At 50.1% G+C, this 23,334-nt stretch overlaps 1 protein-coding gene across 2 annotated transcripts in view; it reads left to right on the forward strand.

Moving 5' to 3' along the window:
• Nucleotides 1-15,400, forward strand: part of LOC100451197 (short stature homeobox protein) — a 28,605-nt gene extending 13,205 nt beyond the window's left edge. Inside the window, exons 4-6 of one of the 2 annotated variants that reach the window (XM_054544268.1) lie at nt 1,571-1,628; nt 1,750-1,838; nt 14,770-15,400. In XM_054544268.1, the coding sequence (XP_054400243.1) occupies nt 1,571-1,628; nt 1,750-1,838; nt 14,770-14,814 (192 nt within the window). In that variant the 3' untranslated portion in view covers nt 14,815-15,400. Of the gene's footprint in view, nt 1-1,570; nt 1,629-1,749; nt 1,839-5,261; nt 6,173-14,769 lie in introns of those variants that run through there. The other variant, XM_002831323.6, reaches the window with a different exon arrangement.
• Nucleotides 15,401-23,334: the final 7,934 nt, after the last annotated feature.

Below are 23,334 nucleotides of genomic sequence, written 5' to 3' on the forward strand. Positions count from 1 at the left end.
TGCTCTATTGCACTCAACTTCTTGATAGCTTCCCCCAAGACTCAGAAGTCTTCAGAGGGTCAGAATACCCCTACCACAAAGCCTGCTATACTTGGGCGTCCTCATGACCTTCGGTCATGAATGGGGACCCTTGGTCATGAATGGGACTCCTTCAGCTCCCCAGGGCTTCCGAGGAGGCCGAGAAGGGCAAGACATTTTCTGGGCTTGGTGTGTCCAGAGCTAGATTGGAGAAGGGGCTGGATTTGGAACTCTTTAGCCATCAGCTCGCCCTCTGTCTTCATGGTTAAAGTCGGAAGGTGGAAAGTTGGGTTCTCCTACAGGGTCTACAGGAGTTGGGGGACGGTGCGCCCACATAGAAAGCTGGAAAGTTCGACAGTCCACTTCCACTGTCTCGGAACTCACTTTTTCACCTTAAATTCATCAGTGTTAACGCACAGGTCTCACTTAGGCAGGGCACGGAGGGTTTAACAATTTCTAGTTCTAGGTCAGGTGCGGTGGCTCACACCTCTAATCCCAGCACTTTGGGAGGCCCAGGCAAGTGGATCACCTGAGGTCAGGAGTTCAAGACCAGCCTGGCCAACATGGTGAAACCCCGTCTCTACTAAAATACAGAAATTAGCCAGGCGTGGTGGTGCATGCCTGTAATCCCAGCTACTTGGGAAGCTGAGGCTGGAGAATTGCTTGAACCTGGGAGGTGGAGGTTGCAGTGAGGCAAGATACTGCCACTTCACTCCAGCCTGGACGAGAGAGCAAGACTCCGTCTCAAAAACAAAAAAAAAGCAAAAACAAAAAACAAGAGACCAGCCTGGCCAACACGGTGAAACCCCGTCTCTACTAAAAATACAAACATTAGCCGGGCGTGGTGGTGGGTGACTGCAATCCCAGCTACTCGGGAGGCTGAGGCAGGAGAATCGCTTGAACCTGGGAGGTGGAGGTTGCAGTGAGGTGAGATCGTGCCACTGCACTCTAGCCTGGATGAGAGAGCAAGACTCCGTCTCAAAAACAAAATAAAACAAAAACCAAAAAACAAAACCCAATTTCCAGTTCTAGGCCAGGTGCGGTGGCTCACACCTCTAATCCCAGCACTTTGGGAGGCCCAGGCAAGTGGATCACCTGAGGTCAGGAGTTCGAGACCAGCCTGGCCAACATGGTGAAACCCCATCTCTACTAAAATACAGAAATTAGCCGGGCGTGGTGATGCACGTCTGTAATCCCAGCTACTCGGGAGGCTGAGGCAGGAGAATTGCTTGAACCTGGGAGGTGGATGTTGCAGTGAGGCGAGATCGTGCCACTGCACACCACCCCTGGTGACAGAGCAAGACTCGATTTCAAAACAACCACCACAACAAAGCAAAAGAAACAATTAAAAAACCCCCCAGTTTCCAGTACCAGGTAGTCAGTGATGCAGGGCTGGAGACAGAGGGGCGGTAAGTGTCTGGGCACCCATCATCAGTCACCTCCCGGCTCCCAGAGGTGCAAAGTGCTTGGTTCATCCTCATGGGAAGGATGCTCTCTGGGGAGGCTGGGCTGGGTTCACAGGGCTCCACATCTCTCTCTGCTTCTCCCCAAGGTTTGGTTCCAGAACCGGAGAGCCAAGTGCCGCAAACAAGAGAATCAGATGCATAAAGGTGGGTGTCGGGACTGGGGGGACCTGAAGCTGAGGGAGCCTGCTCCAGGAGGGATGGGGGGCGACGAGGTGCTGGCTGAACTCAAGACCACCAAACTGACACCTGCTCCCTGTCGACACAGGCGTCATCTTGGGCACAGCCAACCACCTAGACGCCTGCCGAGTGGCACCGTACGTCAACATGGGAGCCTTACGGATGCCTTTCCAACAGGTAGCTCGCTTTTTCTTCCTCTGAGGATCCCTAGGGACCCGCCGCTCCCCTCCCCTTTCCCCTATTTGCTTCCCCATCCTGACACTCCTAGTCCCTCCCTGTCCCTGCAGACTTCTCAGCTGGCCCTCAGAAAAAAAGCAGTAGCTTTTCCAAGGAGCCATTTACAGACACCTTGGCACATATTAAATCAGGCTGGGCCAGGCGGGGTGTCTCACGCCTGTCATCCCAGTACTTTGGGAGGCTGAGGCGGGTGCGTCACCTGAGGTCAAGAGTTCAAGACCAGCCTGGCCAACTTAACGAAACCCCGTCTCTATTAAAAATACAAAAATTAGGCTGGGTGCGGTGGCTCAGGCCTATCATCCCAGCACTTTGGGAAGCCGAGGTGGGAGATCACGAGGTCAGGAGTTCGAGACCAGCCTGGCCAACATGGTGAAACCCCGTCTCTACCAAAAACACAAAACTTAGCCGGGCATGGTGGCGCACACCTGTGATCCCAGGTACTTGGGAGGCTGAGGCACGAGAATCACTTGAACCTTGGAGGCGGAGGTTGCGGTGAGCCAAAATTGTGCCACTGCACTCCAGTCTGGGTGACAGAGTGAGACTCCAAGACTCCGTCTCAAAAAAAAAAAAAAAAAAAAAAAAAAAAAAAAAAAAAAAAAATCAGGCTGTAAAACTCCACTTTTGGGAAGGTGAACACACACAAGCCCAAACAGAAATCTGGCAAAAACCAGAGGGGTGAAAAGTGCACCCAGTCAGGCACCCGCACCTGGCTTGCTGCCTGGTTAAGAAGGGCGGGTGCCTGCGCCTGGATATCAGAGATGGGACAGACACACATTCCCTTTTCACCACCACCCCGGAGTGCCCGAGGGCCTGGGGCGTCTGCCTGGCCCCTGGCCCCTGGCCTGGGCTCTGCACCTCCGAGCTGGAGACACCCTACTCAGCTCCCCTTACTTTGAAGTGAGCAGCGCTTGGGTGCCCAGCTTGGATTTGGGGCTTCCAGGGAGTCACGGGTCGGTCGCGGAGCCCAAGCTTCCCAAGGGCGCCCCAGCCCTGCTCTGGCTTAGTAGGGGGGATAGGATGGGGGGAAGCGGGGAGCTGCGTGGAAGGAGGTGAAGCGTCACAGGAGGAGAGAGCGCAGCGCCCACGTGCTCCCTGCCTGAATGCGCAGGCGCCCCTTGCCCCTTAGGTCCCTAATTTGGGGGTCGGGAGTGCATGCGCGGGCGGAACGGGGTTGGGGGGGCTCTGGCAGGGCGGACGTTCTTCACCTCCGTTCTTCACCGTTTTATTCCAAGGGGACAGGCTGGGGTTTGTATTTGGGAGCGTGTTCGGCGAAGGGCCGGAGGTCCCACCCCTCTGGCTGCAGCCTCAGGTGGCTGAGGGTGTAGGGGCTTGGGGGGTGGCGGTGGGGAGCGGAAGGTATAAACGTATAAATCATAAATGAACAACTCAGAAATGGGCCCCGAGCGCTGGTCGCCGCGAGCTCTCCAGCTGTCCCTGGCCCAGGCCCGAAGGAGAGGGGTCCGCATCCCTCCTCTCCTGGGTACCTGGCCTCGAGGTGGGGGAGCCAGCCCACTTCTTGTACCGTCTCTTGCCGACGGCAGGACCCAGTGAAATTAGGCCGTTGGAGCCCGCAGGCCTGCCTGGCTTTGCGCACCGGAGTCTTGGGGACCTGGTGTTCCGGGAGAGACTTGGGGACCTGGTGTCCTAGAAGAGGCTTGGGGACCTGGTGTCTCTGGAAGAGGTTTGGACACCTGGTGACCCGGGAGAGCCTTGGGGATCTGCTGTCCCGGGAGAGCCTTGGGGACCTGGTGTCTCTGGAAGAGGCCTGGGGACCTGGTGACCCAGGAGAGCCTTGGGGATCTGGTGAACCGGGAGAGGCTTGGAGATCTGTTGTCCCAGGAGAGGCTTGGAGACCTGGTGTCCCTGGAGAGGCTTGGGGACCTGGTGACCCGGGAGAGCCTTGGGGACCTGGTGACCTTGGAGAGGCTTGGGGACCTGGTGTCTCGGGAGAGCCTTGGGGGCCTGGTGACCCGGGAGAGCCTTGGGGACCTGGTGTCCCTGGAGAGGCTTGGGGACCTGGTGACCCGGGAGAGGCTTGGAGACCTGGTGACCCAGGAGAGTCTTGGGGACCTGGTGTCTCTGGAAGAGGCTTGGACACCTGGTGTCCTGGGGAGAGGCTTGGGGACCTGGTGTCCCATGAGAGCCTTGGGGACCTGGTGTCCCGGGAGAGGCTTGGACAACTGGTGTCCTGGGGAGAGGCTTGGGGACCTGGTGTCCCATGAGAGCCTTGGGGACCTGGTGTCCTGGGAGAGGCTTGGGGACCTGGTGTCCCATGAGAGCCTTGGGGACCTGGTGTCCCGGGAGAGCCTTGGGGACCTGGTGTCCCGGGAGAGGCTTGGGGACCTGGTGTCCCAGGAGAGCCTTGGGGACCTGTTGTCCTGGGGAGAGGCTTGGGGACCTGGTGTCCCAGGAGAGGCTTGGGGACTTGGTGTCCCGGGAGAGGCTTGGAAATCTGGTGTCCCGGGAGAGGTTTGGAGACCTGGTGTCCCAGGAGAGGCTTGGGGACCTGGTGTCTCGGGAGAGCCTTGGGGACCTGGTGTCCTGGGGAGAGGCTTGGGGACCTGGTGACCCGGGAGAGCCTTGGGGACCTGGTGTCCTGGGGAGAGGCTTGGGGACCTAGTGTCCTGGGGAGAGGCTTAGGGACCTAGTGTCTCGGGAGAGCCTTGGGGACCTGGTGTCTCGGGAGAGCCTTGGGGACCTGGTGACCCGGGAGAGCCTTGGGGACCTGGTGACCTTGGAGAGGCTTGGGGACCTGGTGTCTCGGGAGAGCCTTGGGGAGCTGGTGACCCGGGAGAGCCTTGGGGACCTGGTGTTCCAGGAGAGGCTTGGGAACCTGGTGTCCCGGGAGAGCCTTGGGGACCTGGTGACCTTGGAGAGGCTTGGGGACCTGGTGTCTCGGGAGAGCCTTGGACACCTGGTGTCCCTGGAGAGGCTTGGGGATCTGGTGTCCCAGGAGAGGCTTGGGGACCTGGTGTCCTGGGGAGAGGCTTGGGAACCTGGTGTCCCCGGGAGAGGTTACGGGAGCTGGTTGGAGGAGAGAACGTTGGGAGCCGAAGTCCCTGAATCCCTGCAAAGAGAGCGCATCTGGAGCTCCCCCGAGGGCGTTCCAGATGTGGGCCCCCCTCCCATGCGCTTTGCAGGGAGCTGTTCGGATTCCCCTGGCCCGGCTCGCATCCAGAGGCAGCGCCAGTTCTGGGCCAGGGGGAAGGAGAAAAGTCGGGTGTGGGGTCGTCTCCAGGGCTGGAGAAGGGGCAACACTCCCTAGGGGAGAAGAGGCACGTTGGGGGTTTCCGGGGGCGCGGGGCGGAGCAGGCCCCCCAGTCCCCATCCTGCGCCCTCACCCCGCCGGGTCCGCTCCTGCAGGTTCAGGCTCAGCTGCAGCTGGAAGGCGTGGCCCACGCGCACCCGCACCTGCACCCGCACCTGGCGGCGCACGCGCCCTACCTGATGTTCCCCCCGCCGCCCTTCGGGCTGCCCATCGCGTCGCTGGCCGAGTCCGCCTCGGCCGCAGCCGTGGTCGCCGCCGCCGCCAAAAGCAACAGCAAGAATTCCAGCATCGCCGACCTGCGGCTCAAGGCGCGGAAGCACGCGGAGGCCCTGGGGCTCTGACCCGCCGCGCAGCCCCCGCGCGCCCGGACTCCCGGGCTCCGCGCACCCCGCCTGCACCACGCGTCCTGCACTCAACCCTGCCTGGAGCTCCTTCCGCGGCCACCGTGCTCCGGGCACCCCGGGAGCTCCTGCAAGAGGCCTGGGGAGGGGGCTCCCGGGACAGTCCACGCACGACCCAGCCAGACCCTCGCGGAGATGGTGCAGAAGGCGGAGCGGGTGAGCGGCCGTGCGCCCAGCCCGGGCCTCTCCAAGGCTGCCCGTGCGTCCTGGGACCCTGGAGAAGGGTACACCCCCGCCTCGCTGCGTCTTCCTCTGCTATACCCTATGCATGCGGTTAACTACACACGTTTGGAAGATCCTTAGAGTCTATGAAACTGCAAAGATCCCGGGGCTGGTCTCCGAGGAAAATGCCATTTCTTCGTTGCCAGCGATTTTCTTCACCACCATACTCCTTCCTTCATCCCCAGAGGCTGCGGAACGGGTGTGGATTTGAATGTGGACTTTGGAATCCCAGGAGGCAGGGGCCGGGCTCTCCTCCACCGCTCCCCCGAGCCTCCCAGGCAGCAATAAGGAAATAGTTCTCTGGCCGAGGCTGAGGACGTGAATGGGGGCTTTGGAAAGGGAGGGGAGGGAGACCCGAATCTCCCACGCTGTGAATCCCACGTTCCGGGGACCCGAATGAGGACCATGATGCTCGTGTACACGTCTGGCCCCACACAGCACCGGACAGAGCTGGGATGCCTTGTGGCATAGAACAGGCGACTTTATAACTTTTCCAGTATTTGATTCCCAAATTGGGTTTGGTTTTGTTTTGCATTGGTTTTTTTTTGTTGTGTTACAGGATTCAGACGCAAATGACTTGCATAAGAGACGGACGCGTGGTTGCAAGGTGTAATACTGATGCAGCATTAACTTTAGTGACATGGAATGAAGTGCAATATTATAAATATTATAGATTAAAAAAGAAAAATAGCCGTGCACTCTTGACCCCGTCAGCGTCCAACGTGTAAAAGGCGTTACCTCTTCTCGCAGCGCTGGCCGCCTGGCCACTGAGGGCCCCTTGCAAAAATCACGGGTGTAGAGATTGCCGTGGGCGCGGTGGCAGTGTGCTTGTGTTTCTGAAGGGAGATAAAAGAGAGCAGGGTGGTGTCAAGATATCAGTTTGGTACCTGAGCTGTTTGTGGTTGGGAAGAGTAAAAGCTAGGGAGAGATTCAGAGAGTTTTAAAGTTTTTGCAGATGGAGGTGGTTCCAGCTTTTCTTTCTCCCCTACTCCATCTTCTGCATTCTCCAGTTTGTTCTTTTGTTTGTTTCTTTGTTTTTTATTTTTGAGACAGAGTCTGGCTCTGTCACCCAGGCTGCAGTGCAGTGGCCTGATCTCGGCTCACTGCCACCTCCGCCTCCCGGGTTCAGGCGATTCTCCTGCCTCAGCCTCCCAAGTAGCTGGGATTACAGGCACCCACCACCACACCCGGCTAATTTTTTGTATTTTTAGTAGAGACGGGGTTTCACCGTGTTGGCCAGGCTGGTCTCGAACTCCTGACCTCAGGTTGATCTGCCCGCTTTGTCCCTCCCAAAGTGCTGGGATTACAGGCACCTGCCACCAGGCCTGGCTAACTTTTTTGTATTTTTAGTAGAGACAGGGTTTCGCCGTGTTGGCCCGGCTGGTCTCAAACTCCTGACCTCAGGTGGATCTGCCCGCTTTGTCCCTCCCAAAGTGCTGGGATTACAGGCGCGAGCCACCGCACCTGGCCTGAATCTGAACTTTTAAAAGGGAGTTACTTATTCTCAACTGTGTGGGGACGCTTGGGCCTTCAGGCCTGCCAGGAGGAGGCCTCCTTGTTTCAGTTTGATTTAATATGGAAAGAGGGCCAAGTTTCACCCTCACAAATGGGTCCCCGAAGCAGATCAAATGCAGAGAACTGTGTGGGTGGGACCCGAGTGTCTGTCGAGACCGGCTGTCTTTGGCTTTTCTCCTGCGAGAGAAGTTGGGTGAGTTTCTGTAGGTGGATGAGTGATCCCCGAATGAGTGCGGGGTATGTGTATGCTAGCTGCTTCTTTCTCCCTGAAACTCTGGGATGGAAGAAATAAGAAATTCAGCCTGGGCTGCGACCAGTTCTCACCACCAACGTCCTCTTCTCTCTCCCTTCCCTTCTCCTTCCTTCCTTCTTCTTTCTTTCTTTCTTTCTTTCTTTCTTTCTTTCTTTCTTTCTTTCTTTCTTTCTTTCTTTCTTTCTTTCTTTCTTTCTTTCTTTCTTTCTTTCTTTCTTTCTTTCTTTCTTTCTTTCTTTCTTTCTTTCTTTCTTTCTTTCTTTCTTTCTTTCTTTCTCTTATTTCTTTCTTTGATGAAGTCTCACTCTGTCACCCAGGCTGGAATGCAGTGGTGTGATCCCAGCTCACTGCATCCTCCGCCTCCCAGGTTCAAGCAATTCTCCTGCCTCAGCCTCCCGAGTAGCTGGGATTACAGGCACCTGCCACCATTCCCGGATAATTTTTGTATTTTTTAGTAGAGACGGGGTTTTGCCATGTTGGCCAGGCTGGTCTTGAACTCCTGACCTCAGATGATCCACCCGCCTCGGCCTCCCAAAGTGCTGCGATTACGGGGTGAGGCACTGCGCCCGGCCTGCTCTCTCTTTTTCTGGGATGTTTAGGAGGGACTGGGGTGATGAGGACCCTATGTATGCGTTGTGCGTGGGTTTGGTTTCCTGGAAGGCCCTCCAGAGATACGTCTGCGTGAAGGTTCAGTGTGGAAATGGCACACATTTCCCCACAGGATGTGAGAAATTGAATTTACGGGGTGGGTGTACGTTGGCAATTCTTGGTGCTTTTTGCTCAAAACAAGGTTCTTCTCAAAGTCACGTTCCTGCTTTCCCTGTAGCTTTCTGGTGAGCTCGCTCGCCAAGCAAGGAATAGCACGCAGATAGCAAAGTGGGCTGTGTTTCATTGTAACACGCCATTGCAGAGAGAGGGTTTGGTCTGTGAGATCCGTAGCAGCTCTAGCATCTCCCCTCCCCAAAACTTGGCCAAATAGTCTGTGGAGGGTTGTCAGTCGCCCCGGTTGAGCAAAACACACTTCTTCCTTCGTGTGGGTGTTCTGGTGAAATCTATTTCTGACATATCCACTTTTCTCTCTCTTTTCTCTCTCACTGTGAAGCACCCACAGGCAGAAGGAATTGGATGTATGGGATGTTGGTATTAGATTTGCTTTCTCCGGTCGAGTCTCTGGCTGGTGCATACTTTGAAAAGGTCTGCTCCTGGAAATTGCCAAGAGTTAGAAAAATGCACCTTCTCTGGTGGGGGTGGGGTGGGGATAGGGGTGTGACTTCACAGTCAGTGGTGACAGGGACCCTTGACCGTGGCTTTCTTCTCCAGCGCCGTGAATAAAGAGATGGGACAGATTCCGTGCCTGTACGATTTAGAGCGTAACTGACCACATCCAACACCCATTTTTCCAGTGACAAAGTTGGTGGTCCGATGGGCTTGGCGTCTCCCGTACGGGAAGGAGGCCTTTTGGCTGCTCCAAAGACGCCCTGGCGTAGGAATGGCCTCTCCACCCCGCCGAAGTCCAGCCAGGCCCATTTCCTTGGAAGCCTGAGTTTCTGTTCTGGTCTTGCTGCTGTCCTCGGCCACGTCAGCACGTGTGACCGTCTGTGGATACTGCAGAGTCTGGGGACAGCTGGGCTTTTAACTGAAATGAAGCCGAGACGGGTTTCAGGTTGGTGCCAAGCTCTGCTCAGGATGAAAGGAAAATACCAGAGTCCTCTGTCCTCACCTCTGGGTTTCATGCTGACGTTTCTAACATTTTTTTTCCCGTAAGAACAAGCAGAACCCTCAGCTCCCTTTAGCTCCAGAGTTTTCCCGGGGACATAGAGAGGATGACGCACGGCGGCGACTGCAACAACACACGTTTCGGAGGCACTTTGCTGAAAGTCGCTTGTCTCCTCCAGCTTTGGGAGCTCTGGGGGAGGAGAGAGGCTTTTGGTGGACACGTTTGACATTAAAAAAAAAAAAACAAAAAAAACTGGTGCCTAATTTATTAAAGAGAATTAGCTTAGCGAGTTTGCTGATTCTTCAACACACGTGGATACGTTGATGCAATTTATAAATGTTTTATTGAAATTTGATATTTAATGAGAAGCCGGTTAAGGAATGTAGAGAATATCAAGTTTCAAAGCTATGAAATGTGCTATTTATTGAAAGGGGATGGCTTCACGAGTTCAGCCCATTGTATGTGCAGGTCCTGTGGGAAGGAGGCAAAAACCCCTGCTTCTTACTTTGTGATGTGTGTGCATTTGTTATTTATTTTTTTCCTTGGTCGGACATTCATAAATATGTACTATTTTAATTATGTCGAGTGTAAATTTGACATCGCGTTGCATTTATTTTTATATTTCTGAAAACTGTTGCTTTTTTCTCCCCCCCATTTACGAGGAGCCCGTTATGATTTACGACATAGCAGCCCCCGCGTTCGGGTTACGAATGCATCTACAGATATTTTCAGGGATTGCTTCAAATGAAAAGAAATCACGCACCGTTTCCCAAAGCAACAGTCTTCACATTTCTATCCCTCTGTTATCGTCGGCGGGCAGTGAGGTGTAGGAAAAAAAAAACAAAAAACACCCTGAGTTTCTCTGGTGACGCCGTCATTCTCCTAACATTCAATATCCTTAATGTTGAGTTGCAGCAACAGACTGTATTTTGTGAGGCCCCGTGGTATGAATGTACATCTTGTAAAACTGAGATATAAATAAACTTATAAATATTTGTATTCAAGTGTTAAAAAAAAAAAATTCTCACCTCGCCCCTGAGGACAGGCTGATTGGAAAAAAAAAATCCTGAGTCGGCCGTAGCTGAAAACAGAGTGTTGTTCTGGGACCAGTAGCCCGGGGTGCTCCGTGCATTTCTGGGGGGTACCTGGTGTTACCCCCCCAGCCTTACATTGGGAGGTACCCTTGACTTTTGCTTGTATCCCATCCCCTTTCTTTACTGAAATGTACCTCCCGGCTTCTCAGCCACGTTCCCCCAGAAGGTGGGAAAAAACCAGAGGAAAAAGCCCTCGTTTGAATCAAGTCAGAGCTGCTAATTTTCCACTTTATTTAATTAATTAATTTATTTTTTTTGAGATGGAGTCTCGCTCTGTCGCCCAGGCCGGAGTGCACTGGTGCAATCTCGGCTCACTGCAACCTCCGCCTCCCGGGTTGAAGCGATGCTCCTGCCTCAGTCTCCGGGGTCGCTGGGATGACAGGCACCCGCCACCACCACGCCCGGCTACTTTTTGTATTTTTAGTAGCAATGGGGTTTCACCATGTTGGTCAGGCTGGTCTCGAACTGCTGACCTCGTGATCCACCCACATCTGCGCCCGGCCGGTGATGTGCTTTTAACTTTTATTTTGTTCCAGTTTTCGACAGTGGCACGGATTTTCCAGCACGGTCTCGCAAGGATGATTGAGTCATTTTTGAGACAAATAATAATAATAATAATAAATATTATTATTAATAAATATTAATATAATTTAATATTATTATTAAAAGTCGAAAAAGAAATCGACTTTTAAAAACGACAACTTTTTGGGGGGGGGTGCACAGATTTTTCTCTCTTTCTGTAAAGGAAAGTTCATGATTGGATTTGGCCGGCCTGACTGCTTCCCGGCTGTGATAAAAAACACATGTGAGCTGGGAGGGAAGTGGGGGAGGGACACAGCCGCCCACACAGGGTTCCCACCGCAGTGACAGGGTGAGCAGCGCTGGGGAAGCTTTCCTTGTGGGGGGCTCAGAGCCTGAGCACAGGTGAGCCTCTCCGATACCTCCCCAGTTGCCTTGAGTCTAAACGGTCCGTTGTCTGTACCGTCCGTTCTTCCTGCTGCCTCCTGGTAGTTCGTGAAAGCTTCTCTCGGCCAGAGAAGGGGTTTCGGAGGCCGTGTGTCCAGGCCACTCTCTCTCGGCCGGAGAAGGGGTTTCAGAGGCCGTGTGTCCAGGCCACTCTCTCGGCCGGAGAAGGGGTTTCAGAGGCCGTGTGTCCAGGCCACTCTCTCGGCCAGAGAAGGGGTTTCAGAGGCCGTGTGTCCAGGCCACTCTCTCGGCCGGAGAAGGGGTTTCAGAGGCCGTGTGTCCAGGCCACTCTCTCGGCCGGAGAAGGGGTTTCAGAGGCCGTGTGTCCAGGCCACTCTCTCGGCCGGAGAAGGGGTTTCAGAGGCCGTGTGTCCAGGCCACTCTCTCGGCCGGAGAAGGGGTTTCAGAGGCCGTGTGTCCAGGCCACTCTCTCTCGGCCGGAGAAGGGGTTTCAGAGGCCGTGTGTCCAGGCCACTCTCTCGGCCGGAGAAGGGGTTTCAGAGGCCGTGTGTCCAGGCCACTCTCTCTCGGCCGGAGAAGGGGTTTCAGAGGCCGTGTGTCCAGGCCACTCTCTCTCGGCCGGAGAAGGGGTTTCAGAGGCCGTGTGTCCAGGCCACTCTCTCGGCCGGAGAAGGGGTTTCAGAGGCCGTGTGTCCAGGCCACTCTCTCTCGGCCAGAGAAGGGGTTTCAGACGCCGTGTGTCCAGGCCACTCTCTCTCGGCCAGAGAAGGGGTTTCAGACGCCGTGTGTCCAGGCCACTCTCTCGGCCAGAGAAGGGGTTTCAGACGCCGTGTGTCCAGGCCACTGTCTCGGCCGGAGAAGGGGTTTCAGAGGCCGTGTGTCCAGGCCACTCTCTCGGCCGGAGAAGGGGTTTCAGAGGCCGTGTGTCCAGGCCACTCTCTCTCGGCCAGAGAAGGGGTTTCAGACGCCGTGTGTCCAGGCCACTCTCTCGGCCAGAGAAGGGGTTTCAGACGCCGTGTGTCCAGGCCACTGTCTCGGCCGGAGAAGGGGTTTCAGAGGCCGTGTGTCCAGGCCACTCTCTCTCGGCCAGAGAAGGGGTTTCAGAGGCCGTGTGTCCAGGCCACTCTCTCTCGGCCAGAGAAGGGGTTTCAGAGGCCGTGTGTCCAGGCCACTCTCTCGGCCGGAGAAGGGGTTTCAGAGGCCGTGTGTCCAGGCCACTCTCTCTCGGCCAGAGAAGGGGTTTCAGACGCCGTGTGTCCAGGCCACTCTCTCGGCCAGAGAAGGGGTTTCAGAGGCCGTGTGTCCAGGCCACTGTCTCGGCCGGAGAAGGGGTTTCAGAGGCCGTGTGTCCAGGCCACTCTCTCGGCCAGAGAAGGGGTTTCAGAGGCCGTGTGTCCAGGCCACTCTCTCGGCCCGAAAAGGGGTTTCAGAGGCCGTGTGTCCAGGCCACTCTCTCTCGGCCAGAGAAGGGGTTTCAGACGCCGTGTGTCCAGGCCACTCTGCAAAGTGCAACTCGACCGTTCTTTTCCTCTTCTGGCATCCGTAGTGCAAAATGCATCTGAAGCTCAGAGCTCTCTCTTCACCCAGCCTGTGTGTGTCTTGCCAGACAGAAGAAAAATGGTGCTTTGCGTGTTAGCAGAGGTGCTTTTTCGTGGCTGACCACAACACGTCAATCTCCGGCCTTGACCAAGCTGTTTTTTAGGGGCAAACGCAGGCAGGTTCTGTCTTTGCAGGCTACGCGTGTGGCCTCGGTGAAAAGGTGAATCCACACAGTTATTTCATGGTGAAAACGTTCAGCTTTGGCCGGGGGCGGTGGCTCACGCCTGTCATCGCAGCACTTTGGGAGGTCGAGGCGGGTGGATCACCTGAGGTCAGGAGTTCGAGAGCAGCCTGGCCAACCTGGTGAAACTCTATCTCTACTAAAAATACAAAAATTAGCCGGGTGTGGTGGTGGATATCTGCAGTCCCAGCTACTCAGGAAGCTGAGGCAGGAGAATCGCTTGGACCCAGGAGGCGGAGGTTGCACTGAGCCCAGATCGCGCCATTGCACTCCAGCCTGGGCGACAGAGCCAGTCGCTGTCTCAAGAAAATGAATAATAAAATAAAATAAAATAACATTAACTAAATAAAATAAAACGTTCAGCTTTGTTCTGCAAATCCACTCCTATTGTTTCAGGTGGTTTGAGACACCCTTTCCCTTAGAAATCGATAGCTTGCTGCCAATTGTAACGAATCTGTTTCAAAAATGAACAGAATATTCAAATGGTTTGAGAGACCTTTCCCTTAGAAATAGTTGCCAATTGCAACGAATGGTTTTCAAAAATGAACGGAATCTTCCTGGATGTGTCTTCCAGATCTTCATTTTTTTTGCATAGTTCAACCTGAAAAGTAAGTGTCTCAGCCCTGAATTTCTTTCCGATTTTTCCATGGGTTCTCTTGCAGACTTCTCTGGACTTGACCACATTTAAAAAAAAAAAATTAACTTTTTCACATGGACACAGTTTCAACAGGAATGAGATCTTTGAGTTTTTATGTAACAGATTCTTACCATCAGTTCTCAGATTCCCAAATTACACACAAAAAGCCACTGACTTCTGTTGGTGTTAGACTTTCATGTTTAATAGCAGACAATGTAGGGATTTAAAGAAAAATGCAGAGAAAGCAAAAACACTGACCAAACACACGGAGATAAGCTTTCTAAAGCCTTTGTTCGTGGAGCTGTCGTTAAAAAAAAAAAGTTGTTTTAAACTTCGCAAGCATGCCTATATTGAACTCATAACGAAGAGAGCAAGAAAAATAGTGTCAGTCATCTACTCTACACGTTTTCCCAAAACCGACGTATTTTAATTTCTTTTGTTTGAACTCAGAGATGCTGAGAGTTAAAAGTTAAATTTTTGCCATTAACAATAATGGCCAAAACCACAATTACTTTTGCACTAGCATTATAAGAAAAATACAGGCTGGGCTCGGTCGGTGGCTCACACCTGTAATCCAAGCACTTCTGGAGGCGGAAGAGCCAGATCCCTTGAGCCCAGGAGATTGAGACCAGCCTGGGCAACATAGCGAGACCCTCATCTCTACAAAAAAATCAAATAATTAGGCAGGCATGCTGGTCTTCTCCTGTGGTTGAAGCTACTCTGCAGGCAACAGGATACTTTGTTTTTGTTTTTTAATTTTTTTTGAGACAGAGTCTTGCTCTGTCACCAGGCTGGAGGGCAGTGGCCTGATCTCAGCTCACTGCAATCTCTGCCTCCCGGGTTCAAGCGATTCTCCTGCCTCAGCCTCCCGAGTAGCTGGGATTACAGGCATGCACCACCACTCCTGGCTAATTTGTTGTATTTTTAGTAGAGATGGGGTTTCACTGTGTTAGCCAGGATGGTCTCGATCTCCTGACCTCATGATCTGCCAGCCTCGGCCTCCCAAAGTGCTGGGGTGACAGGTGTGAACCACCACGCCCGGCCTTTTTTTTTTCAGATGGAGTTTTGCTGTTGTTGCCCAGGCTGGAGTGCAGTGGCGTGATCTCGGCTCACTTCAACCTCCACCTCCCGAGTTCAATTGATTCTCCTGCCTCAGCCTCCCGAGTAGCTGGGATTACAAGCACGCACCACCAGGCCCAGCTAATTTTTTGTATTTTCAGTAGAGACGGGGTTTCACCATGTTGGTCAGGCTGGTCTCGAATTCCTGCCCTCAGGTGATCCACCCGCCTCAGCCTCCGAAAGTGCTGGGATGACAGACATGAGCCCCTGCGCCCGGCCTTTGTAACTTTTTAAATTTTAAATTTTTTTTTTTTTTTAAGAAAGACAGAGTCTTGCTCTGTCGCCCAGGCTGGAGCACAGCGGTGCGATCATAGCTTACTGCAGCCTCAAACTCCTGGGCTCAAGCGATCCTCCCACCTCAGCCTCCTGAGTAGCTGGGACTACAGGCACCCACCACCACACCCAGCTAATTTTTTTGATTTTTACTAGAGGCAGGATCTTGCTTTGTTACTGAGGCTGGTCTTGAGCTCCTGAGCTCCAAAGATCCTCTCACCTCCACCTCCCAAAGTGTTAGAATTACAAGCATAAGCCACTGCCTGTGGTCTCCAAAAAAAGGACTGTTATGTGGATGTTCTAGCTTTCTGTTCTCGTCTTTTCTTTGTTAATTGTACAGTTTGAGGGTGTGTGTGTGTGCAGTCTCCTGATTTCATTTCATGTATTTAATTGTTATTACCATTACCTCCATCTCTCATTCCTTCTTACCCTCACTGTAAAGATACATGTTGTTTTAAAATTTTATTTATTTATATTTATTTATTTTTATTTTTGAGACAGAGTCTCCCTCTGCTGCCCAGGCTAGTGGCACGATCTCGGCTCACATCAACCTTTGCCTCCTGGGTTCAAGCGATTCTCGTGCCTCCACCTTCCGAGTAGCTGGGATTACAGGCACGCGCCACCATGCCCGGCTAGTTTTGTTTTGAGACGGAGTCTTGCTCTGTTGCAGGCTGGAGTGCAGTGGTGTGATCCCGGCTCACTGCAACCTCTGCCTCCCGGGTTCAAGTGATTCTCCTGCCTCAGCCTCCCGAGTAGCTGTGATTACAGGCACCCACCACCACACCTGGCTAATTTCTATTTGTAGTAGAGATGGGGTTTCTCCATGTTGATCAGACTGGTCTTGAACTCCTGACCTCAGGTGATCCACCCACCTGGGCCTCCCAAAGTGCTGGGATGACAGGCGAGGGCCACCGCGTCCAGCCTGCTTCTTCTTTTATTTTTTTTTAAGATGGAGTCTCACTCTGTTGCCCAGGCTGGAGTGCAATGGTGCAATCTCGGCTCCCTGCAACCTCCACCTCCCAGCTTCAAGCAATTCTTTTGCCTCAGCCTCCCGAGTAGCTGGGACTACAGGTATCCACCACACTCACCTAATGTTTGTACTTTTTGGTAGAGACAGGGCTTCACCACATTGGCCAGGCTGATCTTGAACTCCTGACCTCAGATGATCTGCCCACCTCGGCCTCCCAAAGTGCTGGGATTACACGTGTGAGCCACCGTGCCTGGCCAGACGTCATTTCTTAGGAAATCAGAAAGTGGGTAGTTTCCGCACTCTGAGGAAAAAAAAAATAATCGTGCAGAGACGTCCAGCGAAGAGAAAGGAGAGTGAAAGGATGTCTCCTCGTCTGTAGCCTGTTCTCAATCGTGAGTGAGCCAATTGCCAGAAACTGAGGGTGCGTCATTTGGCCAGGCAAGCTGGGAAGCTCTCCAAGCTACTGCACTCCAGCATGGGTGACAGAGCACGACCTTGTCTCAAAAAAATTAATCAATTAATTAATTTAATTAAATCATACTGAACCCAGGAGACCGCTGGGGTGGGTGGGGCTGGGGTTGGAAGAGAACATAAAATACGGTGCAATGGACTTTTCATTCCAGTCTCCCTCCCCATCTCTTCTCCCCAAAAGCCTCTGCAGGGACCATGGGGAAGATGCTTTGGGAATCTGTAACTTCTTGTCTTGTAAACGGAATATCTAAGTAATTGTTAATGCTGAGAAGTTATAGATTTCCAAAGCCTTTCTCCAGGCTACAGTCAAGGGTCGTGAGTAACTCAATGTTACAGAAAGAATGACATGGAGATGTTTGTTACATCTTAAGGAACCATGAAGGGCCAGAGTATTTTACTCTGAGTGTAGATGGTACATTGGCCATGCCTGTCCCAACACCACCAACGGTGGCACCTAACTTTTGTGTTCGTGCCCCACATTTCTTCTTCTTTTCCGACATAAATACAAGTGATATTCCTTGGAAACCATGCTGCAAGAGGCCATCTGACTATTAGTGATACCCTGTAGCTCACCTACAGCAGCTCACCCATAGCTCACTTGTAGCAGCTCACTGGTAGCTCACATGCAGTAAGTAGCTCACCAGTAGCTCACCTGAAGCAGCTCACTCATAGCTTTACTTGCAGCAGCTCACCAGTAGGTCAACTGTACCTCACCTGCAGCAGCTCATCTGTAGCTCACCTGAAGCAGCTTACCCGTAGCCCATCTGCAGCAGCTCACCCATAGCTCACGTGTAGCTCACCTGCAGCAGCTCACATGGAGCTCACCTGTACCTCACAGCAGTGAACCTGCACCTCACCTGCAGCAGCTCACTGGTAGCTCATCGGTAGCTCATAGCTCACCTGTAGCTCACCCATAGCTCACCCATAGCTCACCTGTAGCTCACCCATAGCTCACCTGTAGCTCACCTGCAGCAGCTCACCTGTAGCTCACTTATAGCAGTTTACTGGTAGGTCATGTGCAGTAGCTCACCAGTAGCTCACCTGCAGCAGCTCACCTGGAGCTCACCTGTAGCTCACCTGCAGCAGGTCACCCGTAGCTTGCCTGCAGCAGCTCACCAGTAGCTCACCTGTACCTCACCTGCAGCAGCTCACCTGGAGCTCACCTGCAGCAGCTCACCTGGAGCTCACCTGCAGCAGCTCACCTGGAGCTCACCTGCAGCAGCTCACCTGGAGCTCACCTGTACCTCACAGCAGTGAACCTGTACCTCACCTGCAGCAGCTCACTGGTAGCTCATCTGTAGCTCACCCATAGCTCACCTGTAGCTCACCTGCAGCAGCTCACCTGTAGTTCACCTGCAGCAGCTCACCTGTAGCTCACCTGCAGCAGCTCACCCGTAGCTTGCCTGCAGCAGCTCACCAGTAGCTCACCTATACCTCACCTGCAGCAGCTCATCTGTAGCTCACCTGAAGCAGCTTACCCATAGCTCATCTGTAGCAGCTCACCCATAGCTCATGTATAGATAACCTGCAGCAGCTCACATGGAGCTCACCTGTACCTCGCCTGCAGCAGCTCATCTGTAGCTCACCTGAAGCAGCTCACCGGTAGCTGACCTGCAGCAGCTAACCCATAGCTCACCGGTAGCTCACCTGCACCCTGATTTCCACTGGGACACAGTAGGAGTGTCTTGGGCCCATCATAACAAGTGACTAAAAGCTTGGTGGCTTAAAACAACAGAGACGTATCCTCTCCCAGTCTTGGAGACCACAAGCCTGAGATCAAGGTCTCTCAGGGCCAGGTTCCCCCCAGAGGTTCTACGGGAGGGCCCTTCCTGCCTCTCCCAGCTCCTGGGGGCTCCAGGCGTCCCTGGGCTTGTGGCCGCGTCACTCCAGTCTCTGCCTCCATCTCCATGTGGCCTCCTCCTCTGTGTCTGTGTCTCCTCTTCTGTCTCTTACAAGGACACCTGTCATTGGACTTTGGACCCAGATAATCTAGGATCATCTCCTCATCTCAAGGTCTTTCATCTCACCAGCAAAGCCTTTTGCCAAGAAGATGACTCTTCCAAGAGTCCCAGGTATCTTTGACATCTGTTACGCAGACAACAGTGGCCGCCCTCTGTAGCAGACCTCTGGGCTGGGGTGGATTGTCCTGCAAGCTGCGATTTGCATGCGGGTCCACTTCATTCTGAGCTGGGCTGAGTTTCTGAAAGGTTGAGGATGGTGTTGAGTGACTGATATCATTCCTGAGATTTTCTCTTCTTACCTAAGCTATGTGCGGGGTGAGGCTGAGTACAGTGACTAAAAACACACGGTTTGAGCTTCAGGAAAGCACGTGGTTCTGTGGACCATAGGACCCTTGCAGGGAATTCTCATTGGTTTATTGGAGACTCGTAAAAGGCTTCTCCATACACAGCCAAAGTGCTAACTTCTGCCTAATAAGTATTTCAGATAATGCCATAGAAAAGAGAGCCGACTGGGTGCGGTGGCTCACACCTGTCATCCCAGCACTTTGGGAGGCCAAGGCGGGTGGATCGCCTGAGGTTGTGAGTTGGAGACCAGCCTGACCAACATGGTGAAACCCCGTCTCTACTAAAAATACAAAAAAATGAGCCGGGCGTGGTGGCAGGTGCCTGTAGTCCCAGCTACTCAGGAGGCTGAGGCAGGAGAATGGCGTCATCCTGGGAGGTGGAGGTTGCTGTGAGCCGAGATCGTGCCACTGCACCCCAGCCTGGGCGACAGAGCCAGACTCCTTCTCAAATAAATAAATAAATAAATAAATAAATAACAAAAAGCAAATTTAAAATTGTCTCAGACATCCCACGGGATATTGGATTTCCCTCATGCCTATTTGATGAGACTTTCGATGTCTGGGGCTCCGTGCCTATTTTCTGGGGCTCCCAGAAGCTGCTGTTCTGAAAGTGTGGCTCTCGGGGACATGGCACAGGCGTGGATATTTGTTTTAAATGTCAGGCGTTTGGACGTTGAGGAACGTGAGGCTGAAGGTCTCCTTTGCCGACCCCCTGACTTTAGGGCCCTGCCTTTTAAATCTTCCCAGCACTCTGTGTTAACTCAAGCGTCCCATCTGTCCGGGTGGCCGTGCCGTCTGCATCTGTCTCAAACCTTCACAGCTTTGCAGAATATCCTGTTTCTCAATATGGATGGAGAAATACAAGACGCGTTTTCTGGGTTATTTTAGTCGTCACAGAGAACCCCAGACTCATGTGTGCTAATGACCTCATTAATTATACGCTGAGGCAGAGAGCCCTGCCTGATCTTAAGAACATTTTTTTAATTTCTTTTTTTTGTTGTTGTTACAGTATAATTCATATAATGTAGGAAACTGTGATCAGTAGCTTTTAGGATATTTGCAACAGGGTAGGCTAAAAAGAAACCCCAAAGCCCATTCATCCATCAGTCTCAGGTTTCTACATTTAGCCTGGGCAACCATTAACCTGCTTCCCATCTCTCTATACCTCTCCCTACTCTGAATATGTGTATATATATAAGTGTGTATACATATGTGTATATATGTGTATATATGTGTGTTCATATATATGTAAATATATGTGTATATATGTAAATATATGTGTATATATGTATATGTGTGTATATGTGTGTATATAGTGTGCATATATCTGCATATCTGTGTACATATGTATATATTTGTGTGTGTATATGTGTATATAGTGTGTATATATGTGTATATACGTGTCTATGTATATATGTGAGTATATATGTATATATATCAGTGTATATATGTGTATATATGTATATCTGTGTATATATGTGTGTATATATGTGTATATATGTATATATAGTGTATATATGTCTGCTTATATGTATATATGTGTATATATGTGTGTTTATATGTATATATATGTATATATATGCACTTTTTTTTCCCCATTCAGCCTATAAGTATGAGGCAGGCCATGTTCATTTATATTAAGAAATATGTAGACTGCCAAATGGAGCAATCGTATTTCTGAAGCCATGTAAATATATGTGTATATATGTGTATATATGTGTATATATGTATATATAGTGTATATATGTGTGCTTATATGTATATATGTGTATATATGTGTGTACATATGTATATATCAGTGTATATCTGTGTATATGTGTATATATCTGTGTATATGTGTGTATATATGTATATATAGTGTATATGTGTATATATGTGTATATATGTGTGTATATGTATATATGTGTATATGTGTACATATGTGTATATGTGTATATATGTGTGTATATATGTATATATGTATATATGTGTATATATGTGTATATATGTGTATATATGTGTATATGTGTATATATGTGTATATATGTGTATATATGTGTATATATGTGTATATATGTGTATATGTGTATATATGTATATATGTGTATATGTGTATATATGTATATATGTGTATATGTGTATATATGTGTGTATATATGTATATATGTGTATATATGTGTATATATGTGTATATATGTGTATATATGTATATATGTGTATATGTGTATATGTGTATATATGTGTGTATATATGTATATATGTGTGTATATGTGTATATATGTGTATATATGTGTATATATGTATATATGTATATATGTGTATATGTGTATATATGTATATATGTGTATATGTGTATATATGTGTGTATATATGTATATATGTGTATATATGTGTATATATGTGTATATATGTGTATATATGTATGTATATATGTGTATATGTGTATATATGTATATATGTGTATATGTGTATATATGTGTGTATATATGTATATATGTATATATGTGTATATATGTGTATATATGTATATATGTGTATATGTGTATATATGTATATATGTGTATATGTGTATATATGTGTGTATATATGTATATATGTGTATATATGTGTATATATGTGTATATATGTGTATATATGTATATATGTATATATGTGTATATGTGTATATATGTATATATGTGTATATGTGTATATATGTGTGTATATATGTATATATGTGTATATATGTGTATATATGTGTATATATGTGTATATATGTATATATGTATATATGTGTATATGTGTATATATGTATATATGTGTATATGTGTATATATGTGTGTATATATGTATATATGTATATATGTGTATATATGTGTATATATGTGTATATATGTATATATGTGTATATATGTGTGTATATATGTATATATGTGTATATGTGTATATATGTGTGTATATATGTATATATGTGTATATGTGTATATATGTATATATGTATATATGTGTGTATATATGTATATATGTGTATATATGTGTATATATCTGTATATATGTGTATATATGTATATATGTATATATGTGTATATGTGTATATATGTGTATATGTGTATATATGTGTGTATATATGTATATATGTGTGTATATGTATATATGTGTATATATGTGTATATATGTATATATGTGTATATGTGTATATATGTGTGTATGTATGTATATATGTATACGTGTATATATGTATATATGTGTATATATGCATATATATGTATATATGTGTATATATGTATATATATGCACTTTTTTTCCCCATTCAGCCTATAAGTACAGGCAGGCCATGTTCATTTATATTAAGAAATATGTAGACTGCCAAATGGAGCAATCGTATTTCTGAAGGCAGCTAATGTAAACCCTCATTCTTTCACAAGGGACGTCTCCCAGGCAAAAAGAAAAAAAATAAAATAAAAAGTCAACTTCACAAGATGGCTTACTATGAGCATAAAATGCAGTTAACAGAGCCGGCCAGCCAGGCTCCCGAAGGTGGCATGACGCGTGGCGTGGACGACGCTGGGAGAACCGCGGGGAATACGGGTGATACGCTATTCCTTCTAATTGACACCTCTAGGACGTTGCCACTGGTTCGAACGGCCTTTGCCGATTTTCTCTGCACAGAGCAGCGTTTGGCTTCACATTTCTGCCTCTTAACTTCATCCACTTGGTCTGTTTCTGAAAAGCACCTTCTCCTCTGGCATGGAGCTTAGAATCTTGTGGCGGGTCATGGGGTCTGTCATTTTCTCTTATTTTATTTATTTATTTATTTTTGAGACAGAGTCTCGCTCTGTCGTCCAGGCTGGAGTGCAATGGCGTCATCTTGGCTCACTGCAACCTCTGCCTCCCGGGTTCAAGCGATTCTCCTGCTTCAGCCTCCAGAGTAGCTGAGACTACAGGCACCTGCCACCACGCCCAGCTAATTTTTTGTATTTTTTTTGTTTTTTTTTGAGATGGAGTCTCGCTCTGTCGCCCAGGCTGGAGTGCAGTGGTGTGATCTCGGCTCACTGCAGCCTCCGCCTCCCAGGTTCACGCCATTCTCCTGCCTCAGACTCCTGAGTGGCTGGGACTACAGGTGCCCGCCACCACGCCTGGCTAATTTTTTTTATTTTTAGTAGAGACGGGGTTTCACTGTGTCAGCCAGGATGGTCTCGATCTCCTGACCTCGTGATCCACCTGCCTCAGCCTCCCAAGGTGCTGGGATGACAGGCATGAACCACTACACCCGGCTACTTTTTGTATCTTTAGTAGAGATGAGGTTTCACCACGTTGGCCAGGCTGGAGTCGAACTCCTGACCTTGTGATCCACCCACCTTAGCGTCCCGAAGTGCTGGGATTACAAGTGTGAGCCACCGCACCCAGCCCAGGCTCATGGAGTTTTTAGTAAGAGCCCATGCTCACAGCCTGTCTTAGGGGAGACGTTCTCCCCAGGAAGACTCTGGGTCCTTCCACTTGGAGTGTGTCAGTTCATCACCATAACC

The sequence above is a fragment of the Pongo abelii genome, chromosome X (genome assembly GCF_028885655.2).
Source record: "Pongo abelii isolate AG06213 chromosome X, NHGRI_mPonAbe1-v2.0_pri, whole genome shotgun sequence".
NCBI classification, from domain to species: Eukaryota; Metazoa; Chordata; class Mammalia; order Primates; family Hominidae; genus Pongo; species Pongo abelii.